This window comes from Canis aureus, chromosome 19 (assembly GCF_053574225.1).
Source record: "Canis aureus isolate CA01 chromosome 19, VMU_Caureus_v.1.0, whole genome shotgun sequence".
Taxonomy (NCBI): Eukaryota; Metazoa; Chordata; class Mammalia; order Carnivora; family Canidae; genus Canis; species Canis aureus.
In genome coordinates, this window is record NC_135629.1 from 39,911,191 (window position 1) to 39,925,426 (window position 14,236).

General features: G+C 56.2%; 1 protein-coding gene and 1 long non-coding RNA gene across 3 annotated transcripts; one reads left to right on the forward strand and one right to left on the reverse strand.

The window, feature by feature from the left end:
• Positions 1 to 764: 764 nt before the first annotated feature.
• Positions 765 to 4,023, reverse strand: LOC144290005 (uncharacterized). The gene is made up of 3 exons (XR_013357888.1): positions 3,610 to 4,023; positions 3,077 to 3,136; positions 765 to 2,989 (listed from the first exon to the last, which is right to left on the reverse strand). It is a non-coding gene; the product is annotated as an uncharacterized LOC144290005 (long non-coding RNA).
• Positions 4,024 to 4,231: 208 nt separating this feature from the next.
• CISH (cytokine inducible SH2 containing protein) lies at positions 4,232 to 9,635 on the forward strand. 2 transcript variants are annotated; one of them, XM_077858760.1, is made up of 3 exons: positions 4,232 to 4,390; positions 7,559 to 7,779; positions 8,027 to 9,635. In XM_077858760.1, the coding sequence occupies exons 1-3, from the start codon at positions 4,371 to 4,373 to the stop codon at positions 8,557 to 8,559; spliced, it is 774 nt and encodes a 257-aa protein (XP_077714886.1). In that variant the 5' UTR covers positions 4,232 to 4,370; the 3' UTR covers positions 8,560 to 9,635. The 2 variants fall into 2 exon arrangements, with proteins under 2 accessions (XP_077714886.1, XP_077714887.1); XM_077858761.1 differs by lacking the exon at positions 4,232 to 4,390 and adding an exon at positions 4,702 to 5,768 and having other exon boundaries at positions 7,555 to 7,779.
• Positions 9,636 to 14,236: the final 4,601 nt, after the last annotated feature.

Genomic DNA, 14,236 nt, shown 5'->3' on the forward strand with positions numbered 1-14,236 from the left:
AAAGGGCCAGGCGGGCCCTGGCAGGACCGGGCGGGCAGGAGCCCTCGGCGGGCCCCGCCCCGGAGCCTGGGCAGAGCAGGAGGCGTGGCTTCTCCAAGGGGGCGGAAACCTCCTGGCTCCGGGCCCCCAGCCGCCCGCGAGGACTGCGCCAGCCCCGGAGTTTGCCAGCGACCTAGGAAGTGACAGCGCAGAAACTCTTGTTTCTCTTGGAGCTTCAGGAAGCCCTGGAGTCGGGCGTGTTCTCTGCACCCTGCCGACCGCCCTCCAGCAAGGCTCGTACGGCTTGCGACTTCCTTAGTGGTGGCCCACCGCCAGCTAACTAAAGTCCTAATTTTTGCCACCAGGCAGAGTGAAATGGCATTTCGTTGTGATTCTCCTCTTTCCAATCCCTGGGGGTTCTGGATGTCTTTCACATTGTGTGCATCTCCTGCTCATATCTGTGGGTTATTTTTCTCCTTGGGATACACAGGGTACTTAGACCAGATATCCTAAATTCTCATTTTGCCAGATCCATTAACTTTTCACTTTATACTTTGAGCTTTTGGTGTCGTGTTTGAAAAGTCTCCTCCTCCTACTCTATATACTCCATATTAGCTATGGTGCTGCCGTTCACTTTTAGGTTTCTATTCTGAGCCCATCTTAGACTATCTTAGGTATTTTGAGCCAGTTTTTCCATCACAGGCTGTTAAACAACTCTTATTTCACGGATGAGGAAACTGAGCAACCCCCCCCCCCGCCTCCCCCACCACACACCCAGAGGAAACAACTTGTATAGAGCCGCTGGGGGTGTTGCTCTCTGCTGAGACAAATCTGCACTCTTCCAGCACACCGCGCCCATTCCCCAACCCTCAGGCTGAGGGACTGGAACTTGGTGGCTCACTTAGGACTGGGTGGGTGAGGCCTGGGTCAGGGTCCCTGCGCGAGCCTCTGCTGCCATCTACAGGCCACTGTCAGGACTGCAGGCACTGAGGCCTCGGCCCCTCCCGTGCCTCGGAGACCTTCCTGCTGTTGGTAGGATTGGGCCCAGACAGCTCTCCCACCGACTTCCCCATACCCCAGCACACACGCAGGTGGATGCACGTGGACTCCTGGGCTGAAGATCCAAGGCTCTTCAGATCAGCAGTTCCTGGAGAACTGGCACCTGCTCTGTACAGGGGTTGAGCCAGAAGAAAGGGCCCGGCACTCTGCCCTGTCGCCTTGAGACAACCTTCAGGCTAGAAGAGTTTGGTGAAACAGAAACCCTGACGATGGCCTCAACTTACTGAACCCTTTTCTTGGATCAGACACTGAGAGGGTGTTCTACCTGGGAACTCCATGATCTCACTGGGACCAGAGGCGACAGGGTTATACCCACGTCATGCAGTCTACAGGACAGACACGCAAGACAGACAAGACCTGAGAGATCAAGCAACCAGCCTGAGATCAGTAAGTCTCATGGCAGGGTCTCCATCCGAACCCCCAGAGAACAATTCCAGGGCCCAGCTCTCACCCTCAAATGATGCCCTCCTGTCCTGTGCCTTCCTGTCCCCTCCCACATCCACTTGTACAAATATGCTCTTACACATGTTCACAGATGCACAAGCACAGATTTGCACATGTGTACAGACACATGGGCATACATATGCACCACACACACACACACACACACACACACTCACATTTATGCCCAGCTGGACCCAGACCTCGGTCCCTGAGCCCCATCTCAGAATCTGATCTAAGATCTCAGAGATTTGGAGGAAGCTCCGTGATCTGGAAGCTTCTACAGCTTGGAGAGTGGAGATGGATCCTCCCTCTAAAGGTGATGGTTTGGGCCAGATGAACCCAAAGCTGAGCAAGATCTTTCTGGACAAGCAGGGTCCTACTCACAAGCAGAGCGCTGAGGGTGGGGGCTGGCTCCTTTCCCAGCCAAATTATCTCAGTGTATGCTGTGATTGCTATCTTAGTTTCTAAAAATCGAATCTGATTATAATTGTTCTAAACATCTTATAATTGTATTTTTTAAGTGATCTCTTTTTAATTCAAATTTTACTTGCATAAGTAAAACTTCCTTGTTACAATAAATTCAGACCATAGGGAAATGTGAAAAGTAAGCAGTGGTGGTGATCCCTGTCCCTTTACAGTCTCCACCACCAATGCCAATGCTTACACAAGCACACACACATGTCCCACATAGGTCCATCATAGATGTTCTGAACTATTGATTCAACCCAAGAGACTCAGAATACATGGTTTCCCCTAGATGCTCATTTTCTAGCAACCACTTGCATACTGGTGTGAGAATTCACTATTTGGGATGGCTGGGCCAGGATAGGGGTGGGTTCATGGTGGCAGACTTTGTTAAAGGGGTCCAGTGTGTGTGTGCGCGCGCGTTTATCAAGGAGTAGGGATGGGGAGTAGAGGACTGAATATACATACCCCCGACACATATACACACATACACACCTGTGTGGACTATTCTTCAGGGAGAGGAAAGGCTGAAATGAGGAGACTAGAGAGACCAAATGAGCCACACTTTGAGGAAGGCACTGCTGTGTATTATTATTGTGATGACCCATCTTGTGACTACTCCTGGTGGGGAGGAGCAGGGACTCCCTGCAGCAAGGTGCAAGGAGTGCCAGGAGGGGTTACCCTGGAGAGAACAAGAAAATTTGACAAGTGAAACTGAGAGGAATTACCACTGGGTGGCATTGTGGGCCCAGCAGTCAGAGCAGGGTTGGGTAGGGAGTAACCAGAGCAGGAATGGTGATAAGATGGCCAGGAACCCACAACACCTGGGGCAAAACAGGGGCATACCACATACCAAGCAGAGACGTGAGGTGCTTAACTCTGTCAAATTCACAAAAGGTGGTTGGAGGGCAAAATCCTTGGGGCCCTTTAACCCACAGAACTGCTTAATCACTGACATCTGTAAGGGAGCTTCCAAGGGGACAGCTGTGGTGCTCTGACATTGACTGGCAGGGAAGCTTCACCGAGGGCCTTAAAGCTGGACCTTGAAGGATACCTAAGAGTTGTTAGGTCAGGGCACCTAGATAGGATGGGTGGGGGGTGGTGGACTGGGCTCCAAGCACCAACTCACCACTTGCCAGCTGTGAGATTCAGGGTACATTTTAACTTCTCTGTGCCTCCATCTCCTCACCTGTGAAGAGGACCCAATATGTAGTGGTTAGATGAGGCTGGAAATCACTGATATAGTACATGGCACATACTAAGTGTCCAGTTAGAGGGAACAAGTAGTCCCGGGACAGAGAGCTTGGGATTTGGTCCCATAGAGACCCAGGTTCAAATCTTAGTTCTGTTGCTTGGCAGCTGTGAAACCCCTTTGTCTTCATAGTGATGGGGGCGGTAGAGAGTTTCTACTGAAGAGACTGCACCCTGCATAGGTGCCCCATGGTGGGGTCTCCCAGTGCCCCAGCCATCAAGTGGGTAATGAGGTCGCCACACCTGCCCCCATCCCAAAGTTGGGGTGCGCCTTCTCCCCCAACTCTTTCAGAGAAAACGTTCTCGCTGTGGTGGATCCTTGACCCCCGAGGACCTGTTCGGATCTGAGGCCCCCCTCTGCACTCCTCCCCTCCTCCTATGTTCTCAAAACCCCCACCCCATGCCACTCACTTCCCCACCACCCCACGCAGAGTCCGGGGATCCAAATGCGGCCGCAGGGGGCGCTTGCACGGCAGACCGGCCGCTATGGGAGCGGCGCTAGCTGGGAGGACAGGCCCGTGACCCTGCTCTTGCCCTGCCACCAGGTCAACAGAGAGATAAAGGCGCCGGTCCCCAACGAAGCGGAAGCGGAATGCCCAAAAGAAGTCTGGGCTCGGCCAGGTACAACCCCTACGCCTCCCCGGCCTTCTCCAACCGGGTCTTTCCCTACTGGCGTCGAGGTCACGTTCAACCCAGCTCTTTCCTCAGCCTCCTATCCCAAGGCTGCAATTGGCCCGCCCCGGCCACTCGGCTCCGCCCCCCGAGCTGCGATTGGTCGGCGAGCGGGACCCCGCCCCATTTTCCTGGAAAGTTCTTGGAAATCTGTCAAAGGTGTTTCCTTTAGCGGCCCCCAGCGCCGCGCTAGGCAGCCGCCGCGCCCCCGCCCCGCCGCTCCCCGGCCCGGCTGCACGGCCGGCGGTTCTAGGAAGACGTCGTTTCCGGGAAGGGCCGGGACACGGAGGACAAAAGATTAGGCGGCCGCCCCGCCCCGCCTCCCGGCCCGCCCCCCGCGCCCTCCCGGCCCGCCGCCCGCGCCGCCGCCTCCAGTCCCAGCCCGCCGCGGGTGCGCCGGGGAGCCTGCCCGCGAGCGAGAGCTGCGCCCCCGGGTCCCTCCAGCCGCCGCCGTCCCGGCCGAGCCCCAGCTCCGGAGCTGCCGCCGCCGCTGCCGGGACATGGTCCTCTGCGTGCAGGGGTAAGCGCGCTCGCCGCCCCCGCCAGCCCCCCCCCCCGCCCCCCCGGCCCCGGCGCCCCGCGGCCTGTGCGGAGACTGCCGAGCGCCGCGTGCTCGCTGCCGGCCGTGGGAGGGCCTGGCGGGTCGGAGATGAGCGGGTGCAGGGGGACCTCGGGGTGACCAGCGGGAGCGGGGGGGCCCGACACGGGAGGTCAGCTGGCGGCGGGGTGGGCCAACCCTGGGTGCTGGCTGGAGCCGTTGACCGCCAGCCGGCGAAGCTCGCCCTCCAGGCGCTGGCTCCCCCGCCCCGAGCTCTCTACCTCGCCCGCGGGGCCCGAGGCCGCGGGGCCTCCAGGTGACCTTGGGCTAGCCCCTGCCCCCTCCGCCCCACCCGCCGTGCTGCCGTGGGCCAGCAATTAGGCTCTTCTTGGGAAGCCGGCCTGAGATCCTCGCCTCCCCCCAGGTTGGCCCCTGCCGACCAGCAGCTCTTGGAGAGTCTGATCTGGGCCTAATTTTGCCTGTGGTGCCCCATCATTGCCTCACCCCTCCTTTCGGCCCAGTCTGGGATCTCAATGTGAGGACTTGGCGCCTGCCTCCCTTCTCCAACTTTCCCCCCAAAGACTGGGGTAGGGTGGGGACTGATAAAAGACAGAGTCTTGGCCTCAACTGAGCATTCTTGGTACATTCCTTCCGCCTCAGCATCCCTTTCAACCAATAGGTCTGATGCTCTCCGGACTGATCTGACAGGAACTCAGAAAGCTCCAGGGAGATAGAAAGGAGAGATGAGTGTGTTCCCCACCCAGGGAGAGCTCGGAGGCCCAGTGACTGTTGTTATCAGAACTGGCATAGTACCAAGTGAAGAAGGGTGGAAGGTGGGGCCAGGCTGAAGTGTCCCTTGCTCTGAGCAGTTGCCAGGGGGGAGGGCTGGAGGTGCTAGGAAGACTACACTACTATACTTTTCCCCCTAATTGTCTCCAGTATCTCCTCTGAATTTTGGGACTCCTAAACACCCCCACACCCTTGTCCTCAGGACCCTTCCCCCAATTCTGGGGTCCTACATTCTCTTTTTACTTTGTTCCAGATGAAGCACTTTGGAACCTCAGGGCCAGTGTTCACAGTCAGGGAGCAAGATTTTTAAGACCTCCACATGCACAGCCACAAACCAGCTGGTGCCCTCCTGGGGTAGGGGACAGAGACTCCCAAATGTAGATTTGGGCAGCCGGCTTTGTGTGAGGGGTCCACCCTTAGGGCGGAGTAGGCTCCACTGGCATGTGTCCCCAGTCAGGACTCACAGGTTGCGCTCTGCAACAGGCACACACACGTACAGGCCACCCACACCTGGAACACACCAGCCATCACCACCACCATCACGATGACAGTTGTGGACACACCCCTCCTCAGATACACAGTCCTCAGGAGGTTGTGGAGACCAATATAGCTGGGTTTTTTACTTTTTTTTTTTTAAGATATTGATTTATTGATTTGTTCATGAGACACACAGAGAGAGGGGCAGAGACACAGGCAGAGGAAGAAGCAGGCTCCTTATAGTGAGCCTGATGTGTGGGACTTGATTCCAGAACCCCAGGATTACGACCTGAGCCAAAGGCAGATGCTCAACCACTAAACCACCCAGGCGTCCCCAATACAACCGTTCACACACCCAGACACCACATTGACTCTAGAGGTGCCCACACCTACAAGTGCCCTGCTAAGCTGTCTGGAGATGGCCAGAGCTCCTATAATGCACCCAGAGTGGGTGTGGGAAAGTATTAGGCAGGCTGTGGTGAGCCGGGGTCCTACAGCCCCTTCTCCTTATTTGTCAAAATCTTCTAACGCTCACCTATAACCTACACTGTGAGATCTGGCTCTTCTGCCTGCATCCTGACAAGGCTTCTGTCCACCTCTCTCTGCCGCATAAGAAACCTGGCACTGTTCACCCATACTGTCATCTCTGCCTGGAGTGCCTTCCCCCCTGCTCCTTCCTTTGGCCTGACAGACTCAGCTCAGCAACAGGCAGACCTTGACTCCCCCATGACACCCTTTGCTTTTATGACTTTGGATTATAAATTCTCCTGGAATGCAAGCCCCATGGTTTTGTTATCTTGGTGTCCTGAGGCCCAGGAGGGGACCGGACCGAGAACTGGGGCCTGAGGATATTATTTCCTGAGGACTGAGTTAGGACCAGTGGTCTCTTCCTTGGGAGCCAGGGCCTACACCCCTCACTCCCAGAAAGCCCCAGGATCACCAAACTGGATGACCTGTCCCTAGAGAAAGTCTACTGCTCAGAGTGAGGCTGGCTCAGCAACCCAACTCTAGCCACCTGGGAATATGGTATAGCCAAACCCCTCAGGATCTGGACAGGTCACATCCCTTGTTAGGGGATGGAGAAGCTGAATAGCCCTAGTGAATAGCAAGGTTTACATAGGATCATAAAGCCTAGTAGGGCTGGCTTGCCAGGGTGAGATCTGGAATGTGGAATGGGTACCCTGCCCTTTGCTGGGAGCTCATGTTTATGGGAGGTGGGATGTTTCAGTGCCTTCGGAGGCCACTGTCCACCCTAGACCCTTAGCTAGGAGGAGGAAGAGACAGGATAGGAGTCTGACCTGTTTGGGGAGATTGTTCCAGACTCTCAGCCCTAGCCAGTGTGGACCTTGGTCCCTCCGACAAATACTCCTGTCCATTGGAGGTAGCATGTAACCTCAGGCATCCTCCCATAGTTTGGGGGCCTCTCTGGAGCACTCCATGAAGGCCCCAGCCATGGCACAAGCAGGACCAGTGCTTTCTGATCAGCCCACCGCAGCTTACAGGGCACAAACGTGAGGCTTCTTTGCACTGGATCTTACCAGTGGCAGAGACACCAGTTGCCCATTCTGAGCTGGAAATGCCTATAGGGAATGATCTGTGTTTCCGGTTGGTGCAAAATAGAGACTAATTACTGTTCAATAAATACAGGAAGGTGGAGAAGTCTGTTTCAAAAGAGAATCAACATGGGGAGAAGGCATCAAGGAGGCTTTTGTGATAACTGGGAGGTGTGGTGTGCTGACCTCATTGAGCCCATGAGTGGGCAGAGGGGAAACTGAGGTGCGAAATGGACTAGCCAGAGGTCATGTAGCTGTCCGGGGTGCAGTGGATCTCTGGAAATAGGGAGCGCACAGAGCTGCCACTCACTGCCCATCCAACCCCTTCTAGACCTTGTTCTTTGCTGGCTGTGGAGCGGATCGGGCAGCGGGCCCTGTGGGCCCAGTCCCTGGAGCTGCCCGAACCAGCTATGCAGCCCTTGCCTGCCGGGGCCTTTCTGGAGGAGGTGACAGAGGAGACCCCAGCCGAGCCAGAGAGTGAGCCCAAGGTGCTGGACCCTGAGGAGGATCTGCTATGCATAGCCAAGACCTTCTCTTACCTTCGGGAATCTGGTGAGTTTGAGGAGGGAAGCAGGCTGGATGTTCTGGGAAGTCCACTGGGGAAAGCTTAGCTCTGTCTGCTGAGTCTGATTTGAGAGACATGGCCCCGCCCAGGAGAGTCTGATAGGGGAGGTGCAGCCCTCCCCAGGAAGCATAAATGGGGAGGCAGCGTCCTCCCCTGCCCTGCCCTGCCCCGCATCGGTGCCCCCAGCTAAATTCCCCTGTAACCAGTCTCTTGGCCCCCTCTCCACTTGCCTAGGCTGGTATTGGGGTTCCATTACCGCCAGTGAGGCCCGGCAACACCTGCAGAAGATGCCAGAGGGCACATTCCTAGTACGTGACAGCACCCACCCCAGCTACCTATTCACACTGTCGGTCAAAACCACCCGAGGCCCCACCAACGTGCGCATCGAGTATGCCGACTCCAGCTTCCGCCTGGACTCCAACTGCCTGTCCAGGCCGCGCATCCTGGCCTTCCCCGACGTGGTCAGCCTTGTGCAGCACTACGTGGCCTCCTGTGCCACTGACACCCGAGGTGACAGCCCTGACCCTGCACCCACCCCAGCCCTGCCTACGCCTAAGGAAGATGTGCCCGGGGACGCAGCGCCTCCTGCCCCCGCAGTCACCGCCGTACACCTAAGGCTGGTACAGCCCTTTGTGCGCAGAAGCAGCGCCCGCAGCCTGCAGCACCTGTGCCGCCTTGTCATCAACCGTCTGGTGCCCGACGTAGACTGCCTGCCACTGCCCCGGCGCATGGCCGACTACCTCCGGCAGTACCCCTTCCAGCTCTGATCCGTCTGAGCATCTGCCTAGCCTCCCCCAACCGTACCCTGGAGGGGACAGCAGCCCCAGCTGGACTCGGGCCCCCCGGCACCCCTCCTCCAGTCATCCTGGTGATTGCATGCACCTGATAGCTGGACCAGGAAGAGTCCGCAGGAACAAGGCTGGGGGTGAGGGGTAGAGAAAAGCATCACACAGTTTGGAGGTCAACACCCCCAGCATCCTTGTGGCTCTGTTGTGGTGAGCCATGTGTCAGAAAAGAGGGAGACAGGCAGGACCTTGTCTCACCCTGTGGGCTCGGCCCAGGCCCCCACTCGCCCACTCTGGCCTCCTGAACTGTGTAGACTTTGCTGGCCCCGGTTTTTCAGTCCACAGGGTGGGGCAGGCCCCCTCCTTCCTGCCTCCCTGTCTCAGGGAGGATGGCAGCCAGAGGAACTGAGGTTGACGGTGACAGTCCCCTTATGGGGTAACAGGCCAGGCTGGGGGACTGCAAAGTTAACCTGTATTTATTTATTTATTCTCCTTGGGGTGGCCTCGAGGTGAGCCAACCCCACCTCTCTGCCCTGAGCCCTGAGCTCTGGAGACCCCAGCTCTGCCCCAGCTTCTCTGGTTCCTCCTTGCGGAGAGCCCCATCCTGAGACATGTTGCTGGACCCAAGGCAGTTCTGGCTCTCCTGGCGCTGACCCACCCAACCTGTGAATGTGTCCCCGGTCTTCTGCCCCCAGCCCTGCTTTGGGAGGGTGGGTAAATAGACAAGAGATTGGAGCCAAAGCGTCAGTGCCCAGCAGAGCCTGCCGCTCGCCCCTTGCAGGGCAGAGCCCTATCTGCACAGAGCTGATCTGGCTGGGCTGCAGGCCTGCAGAAGACTGTGTGCTGTGTCAGGAAGCGGTGTCTGGCTCAAGGGCCACCGCTCCAGGTCTGCTGGGCCTGCTTTCTGCCCAGGAAGGTGCCTGCACATGAAAGGGAAAGAAATACATATCTGATAAGACTTTATAAAAGAATTATTATAACAAGCAAAACCCAGTTTGGTAGTCTTTTTCTTCTACTGATTTTTCTGTATTGACAATAAAATTGTACTTTTCATTTAAGGAGCCCCCAGTGGGTCCTCTTTTGAGTTCTTACACTATTCGTCCCTTTTGATATTATTATTATCCCCTACTCTATGTCTGGGTCAGCTGGGGCCCAGTGACCGTATGTGGCTGAGCAGGGCCTGCTAGGGGACTCACTAAAGAGTGGATGTGGGGATCCCTGGGTGGCGCAGCGGTTTGGCGCCTGCCTTTGGTCCAGGGCGCGATCCTGGATACCCGGGATCGAATCCCACATCAGGCTCCCGGTGCATGGAGCCTGCTTCTCCCTCTGCCTATGTCTCTGCCTCTCTCTCTCTCTCTCTCTCTGTGACTATCATAAATAAATAAAAATTAAAAAAAAAAAATTAAAAAAGAGTGGATGTGACCAGGGGGCAGCCTTTCTCTCTCACTACCTCTTATTCCCCTTGGAGGTTGGGAGGCAGGAGGTGAAGGCCAGCTGGACTGCCCGCAGGGTCACTGACCAGGCCACTGCCAAGTAGGGGGTGATGGCGGAAGAGCACCAGACCCAAGAGATGTGTAAACAGGAGATGTCAATGAAAAATTGAAAGTGGAGAATGCTGGGGGATGGGTGCTGTGGGGGCGTCCACTCCTGGGGACAGTGTCTTTTGAGATGAGGAGGTCAACAGAGAAGTCAGGGCCAGTCTTTCCAGGGAGAAGGTACAGGGACTGCAAAGGCACCAGGGCACGACTGGGAAGCTCATTCCCAACCATAAGGAGGCGTAGGGAAGGCTCATTCTGTGTGGTGGAGCAGAACAGTGGAGTTGGGGAGAGCGGTCAATAAGCTGGCAGAGCCCCGGGGGACCCAGAAGGGTTCTGGCACAGGCTAGCTGGAATTGGGGGACCCCTCTCCTCTCAGGGCCCTATACCCCAGAAGCAGATGGGAGAGCAATAAAAATGAAAACACTCTCTGTCATCTGATGGTCTGACTTTGTAACGTAACACTTCAGTACCTGAAATTCTGCTGTATCCTGAAATTTTCTGCACCTTTACTTGAATAACTCACAAGAAAGCTCCTCTGAAACTCATTTATAGCCCTCTAACCCTTATTTTAGAAATAGTCCTAACCTTCCTGTTTTCTTGGGCCTTAGGTGATTAGAAGAGACAAATGCTGGCAGATTGAGAGCAGAAAGGTATAAGGAGTGGTATATTGATGGCAAGGAGGAAGCAGGAAAGGATAAAAAGCCAGAATTGTGGAGGCCCAGAAATGTGTGGGCATGGAGATAGTTAGAGAAAAGAAAAGAGCTAATACTGGATGAGAGTAAACAAGAGGTGAGTGAAGACTGACTTCACTGGGATGGGTGCCCAGGCCCAGGTGCCCAGCCTGGCACCTTCTCTGTTGCTGGCTGCAGGGCCCGATGGCACGCCTCCTCCAGGTCATCATGGTCCTGCCAGGGATGCTCACTGTTCCTCATTGCCTCAGCCTGGATCTTAGCCCCTTTGTGAGTCCCAGAGTGCTTGAGGTGACCATTCTGTCTGTTTTAACCCCAGATCTCAGTCACCTGATGGGTGAGTAGTGGACACAATGGGGCCAGAGGCAGGGTGTTCTCCACTTGGCGACATGGCTGGGCCCGAAAGCTGCAAGAGGAAGCCCACAAACTCTTCATTGTCTGTAGAGGGGGAGGCATCTCAGGGTGCCTGCCAGCTGCTGGCAATAGACGAGGGCTTTGCACCCCATGCAGTGTTCACCAGAACTGTGGAAGTAGGGATCCCTGGGTGGTGCAGCGGTTTAGCGCCTCCCTTTGGCCCAGGGCGCGATCCTGGAGACCCGGAATTGAATCCCACGTCGGGCTTCTGGTGCATGGAGCCTACTTCTCCCTCTGCCTGTGTCTCTGCCTCTCTCTCTCTCTCTCTCTGTGACTATCATAAATAAATAAAAATTAAAAAAAAAAAGAACTGTGGAAGTAGATCTAAGTATTACCCATACCCCACAGATGAGGAAACTGAGACCCAGAGGGGGGCAAGACACTAGCTGAGGGCGTGAGGCACAGAGCGAGCTTGCCTTGGGGGTGTCCCAACGACCTATCTGCGCCCGGGCTACTACATGAGCTGGCAAGAGCTGGCCGCGGGGGCTGGCAGCTTTCAGGTGAGATGAAGTTAGATGCTGGTTTTGTCCCCCTATGTCCCTTCCTGCTAAGGTCTCTGGGCCGGACATTGGTTTGGTCAACAGGATCCTGCCCCCCCCCCCCACCTTCACCTCAGTACAAGCCAGCGTCCAGCTCTTGGCTGAGGAGGGGCTGCCGACTACCTCAGACACCTGATATTTCTCTGCTTCAATCTTTTCGTGTTTCCCTCTGAGGGGAGTGAATGATGCCTGCCCAGAAGAGAGACAATAGAGGGCATGTCGTCAGGCCCAAACCCAAGTCAGAGACCCAGCCTAACAGATGCTGAAAATCCTCTCGGTGGTGCAGTCACTGCCGGGTGGTTCTGGGCTAGTAAAAGGGGGGGTGCCCTGCCAGCACTGGCTGGGGACAAATGCAGGAGCCTTCAGTTAAGTCCTTTATTAGCACACACACTCCTCAGACACCAGCTGGGCCCAACTCCATCTGGGCCCTGGGGACACAGCAGGGGACAAGAGGGATGTGGTCCCGGCTCCTGGGCTGCTGAGCAAGAGATGAGAAGTGAACAAATGGGCACTCAGAGCAAGTTTTAAGAGTGTAAAGAAGGCAAAGCTGGGGGCAGGACAGAGGGCGGCTTTGGATGGGGGGCACTACCACCAATTGGATGATCAGGGAGAGCTCTGGGGGCACTGAGCCTGGACACTCGAGCAAAGAAAGAACCGGCTGTGCAGAAAACATAGATGAAGGACATCCAGGGAGGAGGAACTGTCAATGCCAGGGCCCTGAGGCAGGAACAACCTGCTGTGATCAGGAGTAAGAGGTCCAGAATGGCTGCCCAGGAGGGCTGAGGAGGTCAAGTTCCTCAAGGAAATGCTACGGGTGCCACAGGGTGCTGAAGGCACACAGAAAGGGGTTGGGGGTTCCGGAGCACTTTCTGGAGGAAGCAGTGGGGAGCCCAGGCCTGCAGAGGCTCCACTTCTCCTGGCAGAGGAGGACCTTTGTGAGGTCTCCAGAATCCACCTGCTTCTGGGAGGGGCTGATGGGTTTGGAGAATGATCCTGCATGGTGTCCCCTTCCTAGACTCACTGGAGCCTTCTGGAACGACTGGGACAGAGATACGACTGGGCCATCCAGATTTCTCTCGTCAGTAGGGTCTTGCTGGGATGTTTCTTCCATGATCACCAAGTGTCCTAACACCCCCTGGATCATCGGTGCCCCTGTACCCGGACTCAGCTTTTAATATGCCAACTGAGCAACGTCGCTGGGCCAAGGCCAAACGCAATTCTGAAGAGGGCTGGGGGCAGTGCTGGGCAGCTCGCACTCTCAGCTGGGAGCCCTCTCACCCTGCACAGCTGCTCACGGTGAGGTGCAGGCGGGCACTTGAAATAAGTCCTGACCAAGAAAGCAGGAGGATTCTGGGGACCTCACAAAGGTCCTCTTCTTCCAGAAGTGGAGCCTCTGCAGGCCTAGGCAGTCCCTTCACACCAACCTGTTAGACCAGTTTTAATATAAAGCAGGTTCAAGCTTTGCCAGAAACTCAACAACCTCTGATAGTGAGTGAGTCTTCGCCACCCGGACTGCATGGCTTGGGCCTTCCTCCCCAGTTTAGGCCAGCCATGCAGCTAGCCCCTCGGGCAGCAGGCTGAGCCTCACGGATCTGAGATTCCAGAAGAGGAGGCCCTGGAGATTTAACCCTGGCTAACACAACCCCACCCTGGTTTTACCCCCATTCCCCTCCAGTCTGGATTGTGTGCCATGCACTCGGCTCTGGGGAGTCTCTCTCAACCTCACTGACCCAGGAGAGATTCCTGGCTGTGAAGTGAGGAGAATGACAGCACCTCCCTCAGGGCGGACATGGGGAGCACAGGAGGATTTATGAGGTGATGCTGAGGAGAGCTGCTGCGGCTGTCATTGCAACTCTCCCCAGTCCATCATTCTCGTCTTTTTTGAGAGGAGGGCTGGGCAGGTGTTGATGTCTGCTGAGGTCCCCATCGGGGCTGTAGGGGAGCTGGGCTAGAACCGCCTGGAGCCATAAGCTGGCCCTCTCCCGACTAGCTCTGCCCTCTACGCCCAGCCCTCCACCCTCAGGAGTCAGTTGCCAGGGACCTTGGGTTCTGGTCCTGGTGAACAGACCCTTTGGTCTGGTTTCTGAGTGGGCTAGGGTGGAAGTAAGGCCAGCCCAACCTTCTAGCAACTTCTCTCATAGTAATAGTAAAGATTAGGCCATTTGCTACCCTGCCCCAGACCCAGAGGATGGCCTCCCTCAAGGTTTGTTCCTTATCTGGCCATCGGTATTCTGCGCCCTCAGAGGTGAACTACAGGTGACAGAGGTGAGCTGGGCAGGGGCCTCTGCGTCTGCCTCCATTTCAAAGATGCAAGCCTGAAACCTACAGAGGCAAAGTAGCTTGTCCATAGTCTCCAGGAGGAAGTGCACATATGGGGTTAGAGCCAGGGCTCTGAGTCCCACCCCAAGGCTTGTCCCTCTCCCCCTCGAACTCTTGCACTGGAGTCAGCTGCCTGCTGGCTGCAACTTGACGAGCCTGG